Here is a 22,652-nt window from a genome sequence, read left to right on the forward strand (position 1 = left end):
ACAGTTTGTGTCATGTAAGTATGTTCAGTCCTCTCCACCCCTAGGCTCCTGGGCTACAAAATGTTAGTAGATTAACTTCTAGATGATTTAAAATCCAGTGTCTAAAATAGTCCCAGTGCATTTATATTGGCTGGGTTGGTGTGGTTTATGTGTTTATATATGCTGTTCTCAAGTACTGGATGGTTTTAGTATTAATGGGCTATGACTATGTTGAACACTGCACTGGCCAATATAACTATTCAAAACTAGAGGGGCTTTTAAACACAATAATAAAAAGGAATGCTGATTTGTGGTTAAGTCCCAGACACGGCTTAAGTTAAATTCCTGGCTGTGCCACAGGTGCCACTGTGATACCTTGGACAAATCACCCGCCGCACCTTAGCTGTAAAAGAGGGAAACAATATTTTCTTTTTCCCTTCCTTTTTCTATTTTTTGTGTTTAATCTGTCAGAGCAGGAGCTCTTCTGCTTTGATGAACATAACGAAGCTACCACAACAAAGGTCCATCCTAAAGGGAGGCAGCTCATCAGACTATTGTGCCTATGGCATACAAGGGCAATCACGCTTTGCCACGTTGGGCTGCTGGCGGATCGCTGGAGCTACCAAGTGTAGCATCAGTTACTTGGGGATAGAAAAAGAACCTGTGACACGGGTTCACAGCCCTGTGCTAACTGCTGAAACAGTGGGATACTTTAAAGATGTGTAAAAAGTCATCGTAGTCATATTTCTAGATTTTTATAGAAGTAATGCAAATCTCGATTCTCTTATTGAAAGATGAATTGTGTTTTTGTCACAACCCCAGCGGGTAGGATGTAGGAACAGAGAAGGATTTGAGGAAACTGTATTTGCCATCTTGGTTTCCTGAGCTCTAAGAGGGGTAGGTATACTTTGAACCCGGGGTTCATATTCTACTTTTATTGACTGCCTATTTTTCTTCTTATCTTCCCTCTGACTCCTATAGCTCTAAGCAGGAGTTAGACAGCAAAGGCCCCTTCTCCTATTTCTCTCCTGCAATCTAAGCAGCACTGGATCATTTCTGGTTTGCAATTTTTATTTGGGGAGGGGTGGGGGGAGCAGATAGGGTGACAGAAGGTATGGACTTTGCGTAAGAAAGGGAGTATACCTTCCTTTACTCTGAATCTTTTCCAAGAGCTGAATAGATTCCAACCTGAAAAGACTGCAGCCTGAATAGAGTCCTTTCAACTCCATGCACTTTTCCTCCCTGATACTCAACTGCAAATGAAAATAAAAATATTTTCATTCCAGCGAGATCACTCTAAAAACAGGTCTTTGACAAGGAACAATTTCAACTTTGATGCATCTAACTTCAGTAAAGGTTCATCCTGGCATATCAAAACCAAAATTTGCCATTTATGTTAGAATGTTTTTTTGTCATTCATCCGCAACACACACACACAAAAATAAAATGCAGAGATGATCTTATGGTCATTTCTTTAACCTATAAGGCAGACAGATAAAAGTCTTCTGTGTAGCATGCTGTGCACACGTGTTGTTCACTTAAATCCTGTTTCTCTGATCTGCTCTACAGGGTATTTAGTCCATACAACTGTTCCACATTCTCTCTCTGCATATTCACCACGCATTTCCATTCCACATCAAACATAAACAGTCTATACACAAGAATGATGGAGGCTACATTTCAAATGTCGCTTGGGTTTATCTTTGAATGCCAGACAAAACAGGCCTTACGTGGTTTAGTAAAAGATCGAGTCATCTCAATTTGCAGACCTTACATCCACCTGTATACCTACTCAAATATAAACACAAACAGCTGATTCCCAAACCAGCAACTAATCTGAAGATTGTTTAAAAGATTATCAGCTGGTAATGCATTATTTCGTTCCTCCATTTCCCCCTCCCAAATTCCTAGATTTTATGGGGTATATTACATGTTATCTAAAATTCCTCTGGGATTTCTGCTCTTAATAAGCAAGTAGGCAGCTATGCAGATCACAAGCACGCAGCCATTGCCAGTGTTAAGAATTCAAAAGTCATTAATCAGATCCCAAACAGGGAAGAAATCAATGAGATTAAAAAAAATTATATATATATATGTGTACCACTTTGTATTTGTAAAGGTTTACACTCTGCCTTCAACATCATGCTTCCCAACTACTGTCTGCATCCAGAAGCGCTAGAAATTTGGGGTAAAATCTCTAGCAGCTCACTTAAACAGGAAGTCTTCTCTTTAGAAGTTTTTCACTTTTGCCTTTTTATTTTTCATAAAATATGTAGAGGAGTATCACAGATGACTGCATGTGACTGAATAACCAGAGCTTAATTAGTCATTGCTTTTGAATACTAGCACAGCAACTGTGTGCTAGCTTGAACTACCTTCAGTCACTCTACTCTAGATTAAAGATAATATATTGTCTTGCTTAACTATTTTACAGCATTGAGAAAGTGTATACTCTCGTTTCCTGCAAATAAGCTAATGAGCTGCAGTATCCTCACCATCTGAGGCTATTTATACTCAATGCTTGATTTGGTTTTTTTTATATAATCACATTACCTCTGATCCAAGAATTGACACTTCAGAAACAGACCACAAAACATCATGATAGCTTATAACACTGCTCTGTAGGCTAGGTCTGTAATATATCTAAGCTACTGCACCTGGATAACATCCTACAGGTTATAGATAGTGCTTAACACTGTATATATTAAACAATTTCAAAATTAATGCAAAAATCGATTGTTTTTCATTTGTGTTGTGGTAGGATCTAATGATCTTCAAACAGATAAAATCAGCGCTAACAAATGGATGCACGTGAAGGCTATTCCAAAGACCTTAGAGTCTTCAAGGTATGGTGCTGCAAAAACTCACGTGAACATCCTCTAGACAGGCACAGGGGTCTGCTTACATGGCCTTCATGAGCAGATCAGGTCTAAGACACCCTACAGTGACATTCAGCTGTATGGGTGACCAAATCCAGTAGCAAGCAGCTGTGTATAACAACCTAGCATAAAAAGAGCTATACTGAACAAAACTAAAGTTTATCTGCCCCAGTTATCCTGTTTCTGGTGCAAAGCTTGTAGCAGAGTCTTAAAAAAAGAGTTTAAGAAAGTACATATAGATAAAATCATGCTTTTCCTTTTTTTTACCAACTCATCACTGACTACTGTTTAAGGTACTTGCTAAACTAGAGTTTACATACAGACATCCTGTTTAATAATCCTCAAGCGAGCCCTTCCCCATGACTTTGCCTAATCTCTCTCTCAGTTTGTTTCTATTCTGGCTACCAAAGCTTCTGGCAGCAGTGAATCCTACAAGTAATTATTTTTTGTTTTCATTTTTACCACGTAGGCTTGATAATTTTATTTTACTGTAGCCGGGGAGATGGGAAGCATAGGATACTGGAAATTGAAATCTGCAGGTTTTTGTTGTTTACCGACTGAAATATTATCAGATCGGTGAGAGAAAAGCTAGTAAAATTGTAAGGCTGCCTAATCACCTAGACTGATGAAGGATGTGCTTAGCTGTAGTCCAATTTAGAGAAAATGGGCATCCTCCATCACGAAGTTCAGCACCAAAATTGCTTCCGTATGCTTGTACTTCAGCATCTGGGAAAAGACTAAGGGTTGAATTAATAGGGGTACTTAATCTTCCATATGCCTCTTAATATTCCTCCACATCCCGCAGGTTATTACTTCTCCATTATTGCAAGAACTACATACAAGATGAGGAACTGCTTGGCAGTGGTTCTTTTGATTTTTATTGATTTCAAATATCTTTTACAATTTCCATCCAAACGACAGTTTTTAATTCTCTTTCTAGGCATCAGGAAGGCAAATCCTCACACACCTATTGCAGAAGCTGCCAGTATTCAACACCTGAACTGCCTAGCGCATGTTCAGCCTGCAAAGTGCAGGGTATTCCCGTGCTGGACACTTTCTGAAGCCATCTCTTCCAATCGATGACTCGTGGCTCTAACCATGCTTTCCAGCACTGACCAGAAAGTCAGATGGCTGTTTGTCAGTCTTTTACTATCAAGTTTTCAGCATCATTATTCAATTAAAAATAAAGCCAAAATGTCCCTGTCCATCGCATACTGATGTGCAAGAAGGCCATCGTCAGTCAAGGCCTTTTTTGAAGTTTGCACTAATTGCTCTGTTACACCGGAAGCACGGTAACTGTTCCCACAGGCTACAGAATGTCATTAAAAACAGACAAAAGCCCCCACCAAGGTTTGATCCTATGTTAGATAATGCAGATATTTCACATAAAATTGGAAGACTGGCCACACAGGTAGAATTCTTTTAGGTGAACAAGCTGTCAACAAGAAACCTCGTATTTGTGAACCCAGAAGAGGTAGATGAGATAATACTTTTCTAAGTAAAAAGTTAAACTACCTCATGTATGCTCTTCGGAGTGTAAATATGGAGCATCCAATAATGAGACGTATATGTACAGATCTATATTTCAATTTATGACAGAAATGCTGTCATGTAAGTAACACATCCCTGTTACTGAGCAAAAGTGTATCACAACAACCAAAGGAAAAAATCCTCTCAAAGGCATACAACTTTGATAAAGCTTAATGCTACCCTGATGAAGGACGACTGAAATGTCGGCTCATCAAGGCTACCTTATGTTTTGATTAGAAGGCCTGCTTCACAGCCTGCCAGGTCAAAGGAGAGACTCCTACAACCTTTAACAGGCTCTGGAGCACGTCCTAAACCTTTCTGCGTTGGATGGGCTGGGAGTTCATTATTAGAAATGGCATGATTACTATTTACCTTGAGATACAAAAAAATAGCAAATTTAACATTACAGTGAAATTCCTCTGCAATATATAACTCAAGTTCATATACTTTTGAGAAATCAACAAGAGAAATAAGTTAGATATGAAACCTTTTACAATGGGGAACTATCAGTTAATTAGAAAGCAAGAGCAGGAAAGAGCAAGAGTAAAATCAGAAACTGGACCTAGAATTATCAATGGTCATTCTGTTCATCTGGACTGCGTTTAACAGGGTTCCAGCCAAACTGGTTTCTAACACAGGTATGGATAGAATCAATGCTCCAGTGAAAAAATTGCAGAAAATTATTTAGCCAGAAGAAAATGTCATACCGTGTTGTAATGTGCAGGTCTCCACCACTTTTTGAAAGCCACCTCAAATAAAGAACTTACTTCCCTTTAAAAGTTCCATACTCGGCACTCGCAGTGAAAAATGTATCAAATATATATCATGTCCTGACAGTTTTACTGAACATGGGATCTATACATTCAACAATCAAAGACATTGTAGGTGGAAGACAGAAAACCACCTAACCAGAACTCAAAAGAACTGTGCAAAAAAGAGAACTTCCTTTCAGTTTTGATTTCCAAGACCAGTTCAGATTTACAGTAGGCAACTCAAGCAGCCCAGTAGCATCTATTTTAGCGTAGATGTTTTCACATGTTAGATTTCTTTTTAATTGATTTTAAAAGTGGTGCTATCTGCTGTTAAAGTAAATCTGAAAAAGGGAAATGATTCTCTGTTTGGTGCTGCACTGCATGTTTGAAGCTCTGCATGTTGCTCTTTGGCTTAGTACTAGTCAGAATACAAGGGTTCACATTTTCAGCTGTAAGCTTGCAAAATGTGCACATGCTTGGAATGAATATTGTCTTGTAGAACTGTTGGATTCACATTAAAAGGTGTCACATCTCATGACTACATACCTTTTGTATAAACAGAAATCTCCGTTTAAATCTCTACAACTTAAAATTTAGCAGTAGATAGCATTACCCCTAATGTTCCATATAACTGAAAAAGACTATTACAAGTTTTTACTTGTGACCTCGGCAATACTGATATTAATGCTGTACTTATTGTCAGATACAGGAATAGTTCTGAGTATATAGAAGGGACACCCAGAAAATTGCTTTGGATTGCTATAACTATTCTTAAAAGGCAAATTTTGAAGTGTCCAAATCATTGCAGAAGGTTAAGTCCTATTTTTAAAACAACTTAACAGAGAATAGAGCGTAATATCCACTGCTCAGAATGGCTTTTAAAATGTTTTTTGTAAATCCGGGTTCTGTTATTCTACTCTGGGAGGTCCGCAGGCAGGACCTACTGACACCTGGGGCAGCCTGGTGCGGAGGCACAACAGCCTGTCGAGAGTCCAGGGACTGCCAGTTTTAGCCCTCACTATATATTCTAGCTGATTTTGTGCAGTGCCCATATTTAAGACTGAATTATCTTAGGGCAGCCAAGCAACAATCCCATCTGATTACCTGAAAAGTGCAAGCTGCGCCTGTTACATCTAAATTAATGGTCAGCAAAGGGTTGAAAAAAGAACATGTTAATTTATTCTAAAAAGTTAGCATTACAGTAATTTCTAGCCAAGCTAAAATTAAAGCAGCGAAAAGAAAAAAGGAGATGTAGCACACAGAAGTTCTTGAGCGCATTGTGGGCTCGTTCCTGGCTGGAGCTGCTGGGCACACCCAGAATTAAACCACTGGCACGCAGGGCTGTCTGCGTGAGGATTAACAGCGCTGCACGCACACAGCTGGGCCTATCTGGAAAAACTGTTTTTGATTTTGATTTTGGTAGCAAGCCAGCCTCAGGTTTCTTGAGGGTAGGCTGAATAGTCATTCACAGATGTTTCAGGATAAAAAGAGAGAAGGCTGGTCACCGCAAATACACTGATTTGCTGCTGTAATCCTGCTCAACAGCATTCTCTGGAGGGACCGGATCAGCGTATCTGCATGCACACGCTTGGACCATTGCTGCTTAGCGGGGTTTATGAGCTCGGTCTGGGCACTGCACTAGTGCAGTTACATGTCTTTTGGACCAAAGCTGGCCGGTGTCCCGACAGATCGGGGTGTGGGCACGGCGGGTGCTGCAATTGCCTGCACTCAGCCATGGCAATACACCTTTAGGAGAACATAGCATTTGCTACCCTCAGCTTTATTAGCAACAGAGAACAATGGCAAAGTCCAAATATGCTGCGGTTACATGTTGGATTGTGATTTCTTTACACGAAGGCCTATCAGGTTGTGCAGTTTCTCGTTACATTTACAAAACCACCTTTTCGGTTGCTTGCCAAAATGACAAAATTCTATGGGAAGGAATCTTCAGGAAGGTTCCTGCAAGCCTGAATCATCCCTCTGGTTTTGCATATTAGGAAACAATCTTTAGTTACATCATCACAAACTGCATGAATTACCAGGTCAAAGTTTCACTCAGTGCACAAGATGAACAGACTCTACAGGACTGTCTCCCTCAAAAGAACATGTTCCTAAATTTGAAAGAAGAAAGCACGATTCTTTTGCTGATTTCAATACTTGGAAATTCAGATTTGTGCCATAAAGTATCATAATTCCTGCCAATACACTGCTGTTTGACTCTCAGCATTTTATTTTTAAAATACCCCTTTCATGTGCCATCCCCTCTGTACTGCCAGCCATACATATGCCTCTTGAGCCTGTTTGCTTGTGCCACAAGTACAGAAGCTTTGCAAGAGTGACATGACGTCCCAGAAACACAACTAAATACTGTTGAAGACAGAATGATCTTTATTTGTAAACGCTTCTTGAGCTAAAATCCACCTCCACAAAAGCCTATAGGAATATACCTAAAATTGGATTCCACCTCTGTGATGCGCAAGTAGCAGACCCTGTGCTGACAGCAGACATTCAAAAGCAGAAGCACCCAAAAGTTCAGAAAATCAAAGTTCAGGGTTTCTTCTCTTTCTGCTTTAACACAGACTTCCTGACAACTGTATGCCAGCCTTCTGCTGCAAGGACCATACTAATGATCATTGAGAAAGATCTAATAGAAGAACTCTGCTTATTCCTGTAGCATGGGAAGTACCACGTAATTTCTTGCTGTAGCAGGAGTTTCCACATAATTTTTGAAGGCTACAGCTCATTTTAAAATGATTTAAAGGAGATTTTTCAAATGCACAAAGGGTGGTTAGATGCTAACAGTAGCCTGCACCCTTGAAAATCTCTCCTTCAGAAGTCCAAGATTCAAAACTAATTCACAAACCAAATGGGATGCAACTGTTTAAAATATGTAGTCACCTTAAAAACCAGCTGATAGAGATACCCTTTATATAGTGCTCAGCTCAGGAAGGATTTAGTTGTATGTTGAAAGCATACCATGTCCTTTATGGGAAAGGGAAGGCCTAGCTTGGAGAGCAAAAATACCCCCAAAATAGCTTTGGCCACCATCTGCAGCTGCAGCAAAAATGTGATTTCAGCATTGCCGGTGTGTTGTCATGTATACCACCGTTTGCCGAGTCCAACTGAAATTCTCTATTTTTAGCCTTTCAGCTACTTTCAGATAAAATTCCTGCAGATAGGACTAGCTGTATAGGGCAGATAACATACAACTCTGAAACCACAGATGACCTCATGCAACTGCAAAGAAAGAAGGGTCTGTTACTTAAAACAAAGCTAAAATTTAACCCGGCTATACTAAAATTAAACAGGGAGTGTTTTATAGTCCCATTACAAGACACAAAACAACAGTCACTATAAATTCACGGTGTACTTATTTGTAAGGATGTAAAAAAGAGTAATGAATAACCCCAAAACAGCTTATCTCTGAGCCAATACAACACCAAAGCTTTCCCAGGCTCGTTGGAGATTTTACAAATAGCACTGAGAAACTATTTTTGCTGTCACTTGAGAATTATTTGTCCAAACTGAAAAGTCATTGCTCTTTGTCACAAGTCACAAGACATTTTTTAGCGTTCCACACTTCTAGTTGACTTTACGGAGAGAAAATAAATAACTGTAATCCAAACTTTCTGGAAGGGGCTTCCATATGTAAGACACTTACCAACCAGGGATCTGAGCGAGCACTGCACAGTGATGATTCTTTGTGCAAAATGCACTGTACCTTCCTATCTTCTACTTCACCCTTTCTGTGTGTCGCCCAATATACCGAAAAGCACCTGTTCCCTTTAAAATGCCATTTATTTCCCATAGATTGAAGTACAGTCCCGAGTACTATCATTCAAGTTTACCTTAAGTATTTAAGGAGAAACGTGTAAGGAACGGATACGTCACAAGTGAATCAATACAGGCCGGGGAGCTCGGTTTGCATCCTTTGGGAAGTGTTGGTCACACCTCTTTTGGTTTGCAGAATATTTGCTGGATATTTCTTCAGAACAAATCCTTCATGAGGTTATCACATACTTCCAGTTGTGAAAGAAACACTCTGAAAGCTTTTTTCCTCATGAAAAATTTTCACTCCTTAATACCAAATGAACAATTTAGATAAATGAGTGAAATAATCTTAAAGAAATTATTTCACCGCCTCACCAAATCACTGTAAGAGATCAGTAAAGGATTCAAACCATTTCTTTTAACTCTCCCTTTCTTTCCTTAATACGAACATAGGCAAACCTATATGTTTTAACAATGACATAGCCTCTACGTGTCATCTAATTTTTCAAGCACAGCTAGCATTGAAATAAAGGGTTACAAAGCACCTAACTGTTAATTTGAGATTACAGAACAAGTCTGATTTTTTCTGGCTTCACGTCACTTGAAAGGAGAAACTCCATTTGTCATAAGGAATGAAAACCAGGACAGAACAAGGTTTGCTATCACTCTCTCTAAGGAATTGTAGGTGGAGTTATATAAACAACAGAGCAATGATCAAAGGGAAATCTTAGGGACCATAATATACTGAGGTATTAAAGGCACAGAGCCTTTTATCTATTGTGGAGGAAGGAAGTAAAGCACTGAGACATGTGTAATATCTATAATTAAAAATCAAAATCCCAAGTGAGTCCCAAATGAGACCAAAATCAATTAAAGTTTGCTTTTTTTCTTATTCTATTCAAATGACAAGGAAGAACCAAAAATGCAATCTGCCACAAAAATTACGCTTCATCACCTGGAAAAGCCAGGCATTCAACTTTATTTTAAGCTGAATTTTTCCCCACATCCTATGAAACAAGTACTGTTCGATCACAGACCATGTCCTCATTCACTGCCAGCCTAAATGAGGCTTACCTTGTCCTCCACTCTGTTCAGCCTGGCACCAACCGTGTTATTCCCTCGATCTTTGCTTTTTTCTGTGGAACAAGAAACATTTTCAAATTAATATATGGTGGTATAACAAAATAGCAGCAAGCCACAACAGGGTGTGTTTAACTAGCCCACCAACGCAGTGTAACTGAACACCTTTGCCAGGCTGGTAGTTCTATTGCTTAAAAGCAGCTTTTTGTTTCTTTTTATAGCATTAGCCCATGCCATGGCTTTTAATAGCCCTTACATTTAAGGCATTTTCAACCTTGGTTTTATGCTTTAACCTGGGAGAACAAAACTGTTCCCAATTTAGTTAATGTTTTAATTGCCATTTAAAAACAGTCTGCCACTATGCAAGACTCTACAGCCAACACGAACAATGTATTTGGTAACATTTTATCTTTTTTTCCCCTATAAACTACATAGAAACATGAGTTTGAAAATGACATTAACAGAGAGTTTTCATTAGCCAGACTTGTCGCAAACAAACTTAGTACTTTGTGCTCCTTTTTCAGTCTCTTTTCAAAGCTATCAAAGCTCTGTGTGAGTATTATTGATATCATGGGAACTCTGTAATCATAGCACACCATTTTATTGAAAATATGGTGAGTCACAGAGAGATTAGAGGCAACATTTTGAAAACTTCAGTGAAAGTAGGTGCTTTTAAATATCTAAATAAGAATAACCCCATTTTAAAGGCATCGATGACTAAATATTATTGTCGATGCCTAAACTTCAGATCACAACTGTTTGGCACTGTTTAAAAATTTGGCAACAAAATAAAAAGTGTTTTAACAACTATTTTCCATTAATTATATCTTCATCAGATTAACTTTAGATACATCCTTCATATTAAGTTACCTGAGACGGAGATAAAAAGAGATGGCTTCCCTATGGATTGGTCCAACCTATAAACCAAAAAGAATAATTTTTAGTTTTTATCAGCCTGAACCAGCATCTTCACTTTCTCTAGCTGGAGCGGGGACACCTCTTTGCAAATAACCACAGTGAAGTTCAAATACTTCTGGTTTGTACTGTAGGTGAAGCAGTTGCTTTGGGCTAAGAATAGCTTGAAATTAAAAAAATAACAACAAAATGGGATTAGACTTAGATTAGTCTTTAGCTTCTTTAACCACTGTAAAGTTTTACCATGCCCATCACTTTTCCACATGAACAGCATTGTTTCCTCTTTTCATTGTTCTTCCACAGCTTATTTGTTGTCTCTTAGTTTGCTCTTAAGTGCAATTCTACCAGAGCAGGCGACAGTATTTCACTCTGTACGTATGATACAGCCCCTAACATACAGGGACTAGAGTGTATAGTCACAGCTAGCAGGGACTGAGGCAATACATGTAAGTATAATGAAAATTCTAAGTCCCAGTCATCAGAGTTTTAAGCTCTTTGCCTTTTCCTTCCTGTGTGAAAACTTTACTTGAATGCCACTTTACATTCCGTAACTTTGCACAGTCCTACCAATATGGCACCTGTAACCCTGTCAGTTTTTGATCCCCAGCCCCAATCACCGACTTATTTACAAACTTCCCTCTGCTGGTGTCTATGGATACAGGCACCAAACTTCATTGACATACCTCCTCTGTAACTCCTTGATTCGCACCATCAGGTTGAGGTGGCCCTGAGAATACTGCTCAATAACATCTCGGACATCATAGGGCTTTCTAGCTTGCTGTAAAATAAAAACCCAAAAAACATGCCTTTAAGCCACAAGGATGTAGGAATGGTCTATGGTAATGTAGATTTTGTTCAAGAGCAAACAGTAAGTTCTTTTAACACCTTTAAACACTGGGTAAACATTTGAAATATTTTGATTGTTGCCATGCTCGTACATTTTTGTGGAATAATTATGACAGGTCTGATTCCATGCCCCTTTTTGTTACTGCAGGTCTACATGCCTTTCAAGAGATTATCCACCGAACTTGAGGCCAAAAGAACTTGGGGCCAAAAAAGTATATCTGGCACTTTGCTCAGAAGTTTGTGGTCACTCTAGTTTCTTCTGGAAATGAGGTTCATACTCCTTGGCTACTGAACAGTAAAGAGGTCTTTCACACGTGCAAGCCCTTATTCTCAGTGTTCAGCAAGACAGCTAGAGTTTTCAGTTCAGCTCTTATTATGTGGAAGGTTAAAGCAGAGTCCTGGCTGACAGTGCATGGCTGATTTCCTCTTCCAGAAAGACTGGCTGAGCTTTCAAATCTACTGGGAAATACTGGGGAAATATTGGTGCAAGGAATGATGAGGGAGAAAGCCTTGTGTCTGTAATTTGCACTTCATACATGGGAAAGCTTTAATTTGATCTGTTAGTAATAAAACCACTTTTGTGTAGTATTAACGATAAAGACCGTAATTTAACCGATAAACACCAAGACTAACTGGAAAGCAAGTGAATGAACTTGTTGAACTGCAGTGACAAATTAAACATATCTTAATCCTACATCTAGGAATTAGAGTCCAATCAGTGCCAGAGCTACCTATGAGAAGCAGCAATGAAGTTCTAACACAACAGAGGAGAGAGAGGAGAGGAGAAAAGTCGGGTGTAAACTTTACACATTAGACTGAACAGTAACACCTGAACTTACAATTTGGTAGAAAACTTCTTCGCCAAGATGATAATCAAATCAGTCAAGCAATACAGTAACAATAAATGATATGCCAGCAGGTCGAGGGAGGTGATTCTGCCCCTCTACTTGGCCCTGGTGAGACTCCACCTGCAGTACTGCATCCAGCTCTGGGGTCCTCAGCACAACAAAGACATGGACCTGTTAGGTCCAGAGGAGAGCCACGAAGATGATGAGAGATCTGGAACACCTCTGCTATGAAGACAGGCTGAGAGAGTTGGGATTGTTCAGCTGGAAGAAGAGAAGGCTCCAGGGAGACCTTACAGCAGCCTGCCAGTACTTAAATGGAGTTTATAAGAAAGATGGGACAGACTTTTTAGTAGGGCCCATAGCAACAGGACAAGGGATAATGGTTTTAAACTAAAAGAGGGTTATTCAGACTAGATATAAGGGAGAAGTTCTTCACAATGAGGGTGGTGAGGCACTGGGACAGGTTGCCCAGAGAGGCTGTGGATGCCCCATCCCTGGCAGTGTTCAAGGCCAGGCTGGATGGGGCTTTGAGCAACCTGGTCTACTGGAAGATGTCCCTGCCCATGGCAGGGGGGTTGAACTAGATGATCTTTAAAGGTCCCTTCCAACCCAAACCATTCTATGATTCTATATTTCTGACTCATTCACTATTCTCTCTATAGATACTCCGTAGATAATTTTCAAGGTTTGGTAAAATACCTTGGTAACACTGAATTACAGCTTTTCCTTTCTTACATCTTTTGAGAACAAGGAAAAGAGTTTACAGTGGTAGCTTCTAACACGCCAGATTTGTATCCCATTTGAGGTCTCAGAAATATTCTGTCACCTGTTACTTCAAAAGCAGGAGATGTCTCTGCACTGCTTAACCTTATTTCACATGCTGCAGGTTTTCCTCAATTCCATGCCACAAATACCTTCTTTTTTAAGGCAAAGGAAAGCGGGACACAATATAAAAACCAGGCTGTGGCACTTTCATGCAGTCCCCTGCACCTGCCTGGGAGGTAGCTCCCACATTTTAGGAATCATTATTTTAGTAATCATTACTTTAATAAAATCACTTCACCAAACAAATTATATTTCAGTCTGCCAGGTTCCCCAAAGCCAACTGCAAATCTCGGGTGAATGTGAGATACTCCCTAGTGGAAAGCTAAACAGGAATGGGAATTGCTCCACTCTAACCAAAGAGCACACAAGAATTCCCAAGAACCCTGACCACTCACACACATATAAATCATAACTAACATCCACAAAGAAATATGATTCAACAATGGCATAAGCCCATAAGTCTTTCAATGGACTAGTACTGTAAACAGGATGATATAAAAAAAAAAGAATTCTTGGATTATTTTTGTACTACAAATAAGCAAGAGAGAAATCTGCAAGATCAGCTTGAAAACTCTAGGTTCAGAAAAGCCGTTCAGTAAGAATAAAGATGCAGAACTTTCTCCTGCCATCCTCATACTCTGGTGCAGGTGTCTGGCAGTAAAAAGAGTAGGTATGTTCCTGCCTGTTTTTCAGTTACTGGGCTGCTTCTTTCTCTTTAAAACAAGAACTGAAAACCTGGAGTAAATAGAATTTATGAATGAAGCTTAATTTCTGAGTAGGATAGGGTATTTAATAGTCAGTACTGATTATTCTGTAATTACATCACATTGAAAGCTGGTCTTTCAAGAGAAAATATTCTTGAAGTTGACAACATGTTAGTTTTGTAAAAGATAAAACACCTGCAGCAGGCACTGGATGAGTTTTGAAGAAACAAAAGTAGAAGCCAGACCCACAGCTTTCCTTAACTTCTCTTCTTTACTTTCGTCTCTCTGCTAATTAACCAATCCTCACAGCAAAAAATCTTAAGTGAGTTAAAATTGCCCCCATCATATACGAAAGTTTATAAAAGGCACAAAAGCCAATGCCAAATATTAAATGTGCCCCACTGGCCATTGCTGTTCCCTAGTAACTGCACACGCAGGGAGGCAGACCCGGGAAAGGGAGAGGTGAATCTGTGCACTGGGAATTTCTGGGAAATGTAACCAACTGACAGTCCAATAAAATGGGTAGAACATCCTTTGAAGCACAGGACACACTGAACTACATTGTTTGGTACAGCCCAGTATGGAGATTAGAAAAAATTACACACACAATTCATGATTCATACCATGACAAATGAATTACATCAGATGATGAATTATAAGACTATAAATGCAAGATTTTCCAGTGAAATTGTAAGAAACCAGGCAACAGTTACTCACGTCATCAGTGGAACTGCAACCTGTATTTTTAGTTTATGCTATGTATAGAGTATTTGCCATGGTGAAAAACATAACACAAGTTAAAAACATATTTTAGAAGGAAACTGATTTACTCAACAGGAAGAACTTACATGGACAGAGCAAAAAAGATTTCAAAATGACAATGGGAAATCAGATCGAATCCCTGGTCACTGGATCTGTGTTGGATATCACAGTTGTATCCATGTGTGTAAGTCTTCAGATATTTAGAAACTTTCCTAACTGGAAGAGAAAGGTTATTTACTCATGAACCCAGCTAATGGAATAACTGAGTATGGTGATTTTCTTTCTGAAATTCAGTTGTAAGGTTAGACTGTGACAAAGACATCTGATTTATAACTAATGTATGAAATTCATTTTTGGTAGGTGAGGTTAACAAAGCCTAGAAAACCATTAATTTCCAAGTACTGCTTTCCCTATAATCTACAGAATCCTTCCTTAACCATGAGCCATTCACCTTAGCTGATGCACAGGACTTGTGTTGACTACTAGTAAAATATGATCTTGCCTACACAATTTGAAACAGTCCTACAGACTTTACAAGACCATAAACACATCCATTAAAAATGTATTAATTCTTTATAATATTATGCTGGGTTCTTACATGGACATCATCACATGGACTATATTCAAACCTGGACTTCAAAATAGAGCATAAATTTCTCCCCTTCTTTTAAAGAGGAAATGATGATGAAGTATGATGCTTCACAAATTGCTTTTCATATCCTTTGAAATCTCCTTGTATCCCTGTTCAGCTTCTCTTTATTTATTTTATTTATTTTTTTTTTTTAAACAGGAAGGCTCTAATTTCTAACTGACTTTTGTCCTTGTGATGCCATCACTCCCTGTTATTAACTGAGCTCTTAAAAAAATATATCTAGGCAAATTTAGGCATACAGGTGTATCCTGCAAACAGCTGGTATAGTTTAAGAACCATGCTGGGTTCATGCTGGGACCTATTTTGCAAAATTTTCCTCTTCCTCTCCTTCTTCCTACGCTTCCCCTCCCCAAAAATCTTCAGAGGCATCTCTAAAAAACACTCCTTTTAAATGCTGGCCTTGCAATTACTTATGTTGCAGCTAATTTTAAGCATGAGTAGTCCAATGAACTTCAGCTGAAATTTGTTTTTTTTTTTCAATAGTTATAGAAAAAAAATAATCTTAATTTTCTTCTAGGAAGATACATTTTGCAAACACAAAAAATGGAAATATCTACCAGAAAACAGCTATGCAGACCTCTTAAATGCTGAAAGATACATTTTAAAAATGCATCGTATGCTTTACATTTATTTAACAGATATTGCATTGGACTGGTTATTAGAAACTGTATCGTCATTACTTGGCACATGTTTAAACATTTTAATTTCTTATGACTATTTTATGTGCATACAATAGAACAAAGCAGATTTACAACATACTTTTGAGGAAAGAATAATGGCAGTAGTTATCTCTTAATTACAGGAGAGATTTTCAAAAGCACCTTGTGGCTTGAATTTCAAGGTGACGTTGGGCATTAAGTTACTTAGGTGCTTTTGAAAACCGTACCTTTGGTGCTCTCCAAATTTTTAAACTCGGTCATAACCTTGTATTCAGAAATTATGGAGAAGTATCAGATATCCCCCATACGTTCCTATTGGGAGATTCTGCTTCTGACAGAAACAGCAGCGTATCACTTGTGCACAGGAGTGACTTGAGATACATTTCACTTCAGCCTAACTGACATCTTTAGTTCTTTAGTAACAGCTAACATTGATAGCTCGGGAAGAAGAAAGACTGCTAAAGAAGGATGGGAGACAACCTTGTTGAGGGATTTTGTGGATGGCCAAGACCAAGTCTTTTGCAGATGCCAAAGTGAGAGTACAACTGAGAAGCCAGATTAGCAACCAGGATACCGAGTACAAACAAGTTTTAAGTATGAACTGAATAGTCCCATTCTATTCAGTCAAATGCTTTTTCAGCTTCTATCAAATCATCTGCCGCAGGGGAGTTTCATTTATTTGCCAGGTGGATAATGTTGCACGCAGCGTTCAGGCATTTTCAAAATCTGTTTTTGACAAATACCACTTGGGAGGTAGATATATTACATGTAGATATCTTGTTTCTAAGCAGTTTAGTTAATACCATGGCAAATATTTTATGATCTAAATTTATGAGAGCAACGATTCAGTAATTACCATGGAGCAAAGGATCACAATCAGGTTTTAGAATGAGAATCAATTAAAGTTTAATGGAACTGGCCACTTTTAGGCAGTTTTTCACAGAACAGCAGTGGACACATCACCTGAATGGGCCCTGTCCCTTGCCAAGTTACAAGTGCTGGCCAGCAAGTGTTAAGAAGCTTCTCAATAAAATGACTATAAAAATTATTTCCAAGTAGTCCAGACATTGTGCCTTTCTTAATTTTAGTCTAATAAAAATACCAGGGGAAATGTGCTAGCAGAAACTTTCTGAAAGTGCTCTCCTGATGAAAACCCTGGACATGGGAGATTTCAGCCTCAATGGTGACAGTCTGAATACATTATACATAACTGAAACAAATTTCTGAAAAGCTCAGGCAGCCTTAGCCATAAATTAGCTCATGAATTTTAGTAAAAATAAAAAGATTCAAAATAGAAAATTGCTAAAGAATTCAGGCAGTGCTTCTAAATTTCACTGAGGAAGTCAGAATCGTGGTTTTGACGTAGCAGCAAGCATCGCCTTACAGAAACAATGAAACTCTTGGACTGTTAGTCATCATCATCATCATCATTGTTTGATCCTAAACTTTGTGCCCTTCAAATTTGAAGGGAAAAGGGCACCCTCCCTTTTTGGGGGAGGGCTAGATTAAGAGTGGGAAAGCTTTTTAGTCTATTCTAAGCAGTGGTGGTGAGGTCACATATGAAAATGATGTGGGCGGTTAAGCTGCTCTCTTTCCTTGCATTTTCAGTTGTGAAGCCTGTTCTCTGGAGATTGTCCCTTATTAATTAATTTTAAGTAAAGTAATATATTTCTTATATATTCACCTGGTTTAAATCAAGCTGAAGGCCACTGACACGTGTTTTTACTGGATTAATGAAATTGATTTAGAAACCACATTCTTAGAAAGTTTGCAGTCAGAATTTTTTATTCAGACCAGGCAAAAAGGTTAATTAGCTACTGTTAAATGCTTGCGGTATCACAATATCACAGCAAGTGAAGTGTCACACAGGAAACATATGTCAGTGAGGAGTAAAGAGAACTGATATCTCACAAACTGGGAAGGAGGTCTCCTACCTGTGCAGAGGGGAGAAGGGAAAAGGAAGGCGAAACCTTCCAATACGCTAACAAATTCCCACCCCGGTTTCTTATCAGGACTTTATTATCATTGAGTAAGAGACAGAAACAAGGCTGAGGTAGTATTTTAATCTCTAATCCTACCGACTCGGCATGACAGTAACATACAGCTCAGAATTAATGGAGACATATGAGAATGTTTGCACTGGGAGAAAGAGACAGCGATAACAGAGGGTGAAGGGTCAAGTCCATTAGCAGAAAATAACGTTTTAATTCAGACTGCATTTCAGGAGTTTAGCCCATTTCCAGTGCATCCACAGTTGACTAACCTGCTGCTAAACAACCACCCTATTGAAGGAGGAAGAGAATAGTGGGTGTACCTCACCATTACTGAAATGCATTGTGTTAGTCTCTCTTAAGTTTCTAAAAGAAACAGTGAATCAGGAGAATAAAAGGTTTTCTTTAGAAAAGGAGCCTTCTATTCACAACTCACCTGAAACTTTTTCTTTGCTACAAAATACTGCATCCTACGAATCACCTTAATTGCAGCACGGTGGTGTTCTCGCAGCCTGTGGGAAAAATGAGGAAGGTGAGTGGGGTGAAAGAGCATCTCCATCCAGACAATAAATATAACGGTCTGCAGTAAATGCTTCACTAACACGTGAATGTGTAATGCAAGTAGTTGTGATTCAGCCTGGGAGCACAACACAGTATTATGTTGACCTTCCCCACCTTTCAAGAAGGCTATAAAAATCCAGGATTTTATCTGACCTATGCTAGATTTGCATACATTTCACGGTAAAAAGAGGTGTCCACATAACCTCCTCCTATGTCTAAGCAAACGTCCACCCATCTCTCCCAGTTTCATTTCCCCCCCCCCAAAAAAGCTATCAAGTTTCTGCATATTCAGCCACACGCAGCTTTTATACACGGTCGCTCTAGAAATCCAGCTTTTGGTTTTTTTGTGGGTTCACCGCCATCCCCGCAAGTCCTGTACAATATGTTTCTTCACTCCCATGAATTTGTCTTTCAAAAATTACTTTAAAATAACAATTTAAAGATTTTTGAGTTGTTGACTGCTAAACAACTCAAACGATCCTGTGGTAACTGGATGCAACACCTACATACACATGTATCCCAAAACCGATCTGTAAGTGTATATAAAGACAAAATAATCTGAAAGGTCTTCAAACAAATATATCCCCCTCTTCATGCACATGCATATGCACTGAAAACAGAATTAAGAAATAATAATTTGCTCTTTCTACTTTAAAATAACAGATTTTCATAGTATCTGACATTATTTTTTAAACAGTTCATTAAAAGCAACAGATATTCTAAATTTTTCAAAGCTTGCAAAAATGATGTATTTTTCTTCTTAACATTAAAATATCAAATCAAACATTTAAGCTGTGCCGATGATTTAGTCTACTTGCTCATTCCATTACTCTTAGCAAGATGCGCTTGAATGACATTATTGCACAATCTTTATTCCCTTTTTAAATGCATGAACATATAGCCTTTCTAACTCTCAGCCCAAAGAGACTTCTAGTGATGGCTTCGGGGAATCAGCAGTAAAAGCAGAGTTAGATATTCCAGATGTTTTATCTTTATAAAATTATTATTAATAATACTGATAGACCAGCATATTGAGATGTCACAGGCAGTACTTCCTGTCTGTACTGAACCTGACAGCATTCATACTCACCATGGGATGGAAAAGTCATATTTAAGTTCTGTACAGGTTTGGGTCTTTGGTGTGATACAGCATGGTATCACCCAAGCCTCTTCAGTTAAACATAACCTGGAATTTTAGTGACTATTCACATATTCCCTCAGGACAACTTTCCCCCAGCAAACAGAAGTTCTGCATGTGCAAACGGTGGATGTCTGTCCTCTGAACAGCATGGCAAGTGTAGCTGGGGCGTTCCATTCCTGAAAACTCACACTTTTTAGTGGGAAAATAGCTTTCTGCAAAGCCAAAAACAGAACCAAAAAAAGCTCTCTTTTTCTACTTGTAGATACTGCCTCTCAGGTGGTTTCTTTCTGTTACAGAAATTGTTCAGATTTAGCAATGACAGAAAAGATTACTTTCTCTGGATACAGTGTAAAATACAGTCACTTTTCAAACTAATAACATACAGCTTTTCACCACAGGTCTACAGATCACTAAGACTGTGAGTGCATTTATATAACGCAACTGTGCCTCAATAATTATACACCGATCCATGACTCTGCAGTTGGATCTGTACTGGGAGGCCCTTCCCTATTAACAGGTAACTGAGGTGCCTCAGAGAGACTCTCTCCAGGTCCCTGCTCCCGCAGATCTGACTGCAAGATCATGGTTCCTGTTATAAAAATGGAAATTTGCTCCGCCTAACTGGGATGGCTGCCTGTTTGGTTTGAGTCCCAGTGAGCTGAGTTAGCCTAACGCTAGTTCATCCCGGTTCTGTGAGCCCTTGCTGCATCACTCTGCTGCTAGGGACATGGACGACTTCCCCCAAAACCAAAGAAAATAGCAGGTTTGGGGTTTTTAAGTTCTGCTTCACAGAGATGGGAGACAAAAAGATAAACGCTGCTTAATTTGCTATTAAATATCAAAGGTGTGAAAGCGTAACTGTCATGCAGCTATACATCCTATACATAGATGCACACAAAAACATCTTATGACAAATAGAAATAAATTTCAATTGCAATAAAACTGCTTGGTTTAGGCCTCATTTCCTCTGGGCTGTTCTTCACAGTCCATTATTTCTGAGTAAAATATTTTTCTTTGGGACAGACGGTCACTAGTAAAGCACACCAAATCCCTCATTCTCTATCTAGATGACGAGCCTCATCTATAAGCAAGACAGATGGATAATAAAAACTATGTTTGCCATTCAGTGAAATAACAAAAGTATACTACCAAAATTATTTTCCAATGCAGCTATTTTACATCAATCCTTGTTCAGTGCTAACATGAACTTCCATGCCAGGAGGGAAAGTTAATATTCTCATTTTATTCCTTGCCATTTCCAGCTCCAGTAGGAAACCTTACAGTAAGCTTGTTTCCGCTTAAGCTGTAAAATCTAATTCTGCACAACAGGCTGTCCTGATTCCCCAAGATTAAATGCTTCTGCGATGAGGGAAGGGAATAAAGGATTTAATTAGTAGCCAAGGTTATGATTCACGGTTGTTTGATCTCTTTTGCAAACTGGTAACAAACGCTTCAGTAAATTGAGAGCTTAACCATTAACTGGCGATATTTGTTTGTTCAGCCACTTGTGACGTCTCTGAATTCTGGTTAAAGAACGGCTGCCTGCAACCTCTGCGGACACACAGCGTGCTTAGCTGCCAGCTAGCCACTCAATACATTACCGTCCTCAGAGCAAGAGTTTCACGAGTCCTTTTTTCTTTAGGAGCGTGGCGGGAGATGACATCATCTGAGAGTGCTTACAGAGAGCTGTGACACGCCTCCGCTGCGCACGCGTCCCCACAGCGAGCGGGAGATGCCCTCGGGAGAAGCACTGCCGTGCGGGGCGAGTGTCCGCTGGCAGAGCCGCCCTCCCGCAGCCCCCGGGGAAAGGGGTTTTAGGGACTACTGGGACACTCCACAGAGCCCACCCGCTTCAGCGCAGCTGCGGGAGCCAAGCTCTCCTGCAATTCAAATCCGTCATTTTTCACACGTTTAGTTTTGCCTAGCTTTAGGAGAAAGCTTATTTGAAAAGTGCATTAGCAACAAGGTCAGCAGACAAGGTTGTTGCCCTTTAGTTAACGAAGCTATTTTCCTCTCCTGGGCGTTCGTCAGGCTTTGAGCCTCACCCTCACCATACCCATTAATCTCACGATAACCAACATCCAAAGGGACTGGCCAATCACCATTTGAGTGACTCCAATAACCATCAGCATATTGCCTTAAAAAATAAACTGAAGTAGTTTGTATGCCTGTAAAATCAAGCTTCCAATACCAGACAACATCTCAGCCTGCACCTTTCTGAAGAAAAATTGCCAATAGCTTTCAGCTACCAGTAATTTTCTTTCTCAACATAAACAGGACATTGAGATCACCTTGAACGTGGCACATACTACATGACATTTCCCGTGGACTTAAACTTATAGAATTAGGTCCCAAAACTGCCAGTGAAGCCATAACATTGTCAGAACCCATAGGAATGATCCGGAAGAATGAAGGAGGATATAACAACTCATCGACAACAGAAAACCACCCCGGTGGTAACAGGGTCAACACATTCATACAAACCTACATTATTTGTAGGTATAAACCAGGTTTGCATTATTTGTGCACTGAAAAAGTAACCTTGCAGATGCAGGCACTCCTCAAAGCATAAGAAATGAGGATTAAAAAATCCCCGGCAACAAAATACAATGGATTGAACACCCACATTACAAAAGAAAGCCTGACAGAATAAAATGACTAGAAGTCATTGGTTCTTCCTGCCTCCTTTTGTTGTTAGGATACTTAACCTAGAACAAGTCATTTGGAGGAAGCCTGATGTCTTCGTTAGCCCATCAG

At 39.3% G+C, this 22,652-nt stretch overlaps 1 protein-coding gene across 1 annotated transcript in view; it reads right to left on the reverse strand.

Annotated features, from left to right (window-relative positions):
• Positions 1 to 22,652, reverse strand: part of KCNQ1 (potassium voltage-gated channel, KQT-like subfamily, member 1) — a 368,288-nt gene that overhangs the window by 98,330 nt on the left and 247,306 nt on the right. Inside the window, exons 12-15 of the mRNA XM_010563880.1 lie at positions 18,630 to 18,705; positions 11,590 to 11,684; positions 10,862 to 10,908; positions 9,986 to 10,047 (exon numbers count right to left, since the gene is read on the reverse strand). Coding sequence (XP_010562182.1) covers positions 9,986 to 10,047; positions 10,862 to 10,908; positions 11,590 to 11,684; positions 18,630 to 18,705 — 280 coding nt within the window. The remainder of the gene's footprint in view (positions 1 to 9,985; positions 10,048 to 10,861; positions 10,909 to 11,589; positions 11,685 to 18,629; positions 18,706 to 22,652) is intronic.

Source organism: Haliaeetus leucocephalus, unplaced genomic scaffold (assembly GCF_000737465.1).
Source record: "Haliaeetus leucocephalus isolate CR32 unplaced genomic scaffold, Haliaeetus_leucocephalus-4.0 Scaffold173, whole genome shotgun sequence".
Lineage (NCBI taxonomy): Eukaryota > Metazoa > Chordata > Aves > Accipitriformes > Accipitridae > Haliaeetus > Haliaeetus leucocephalus.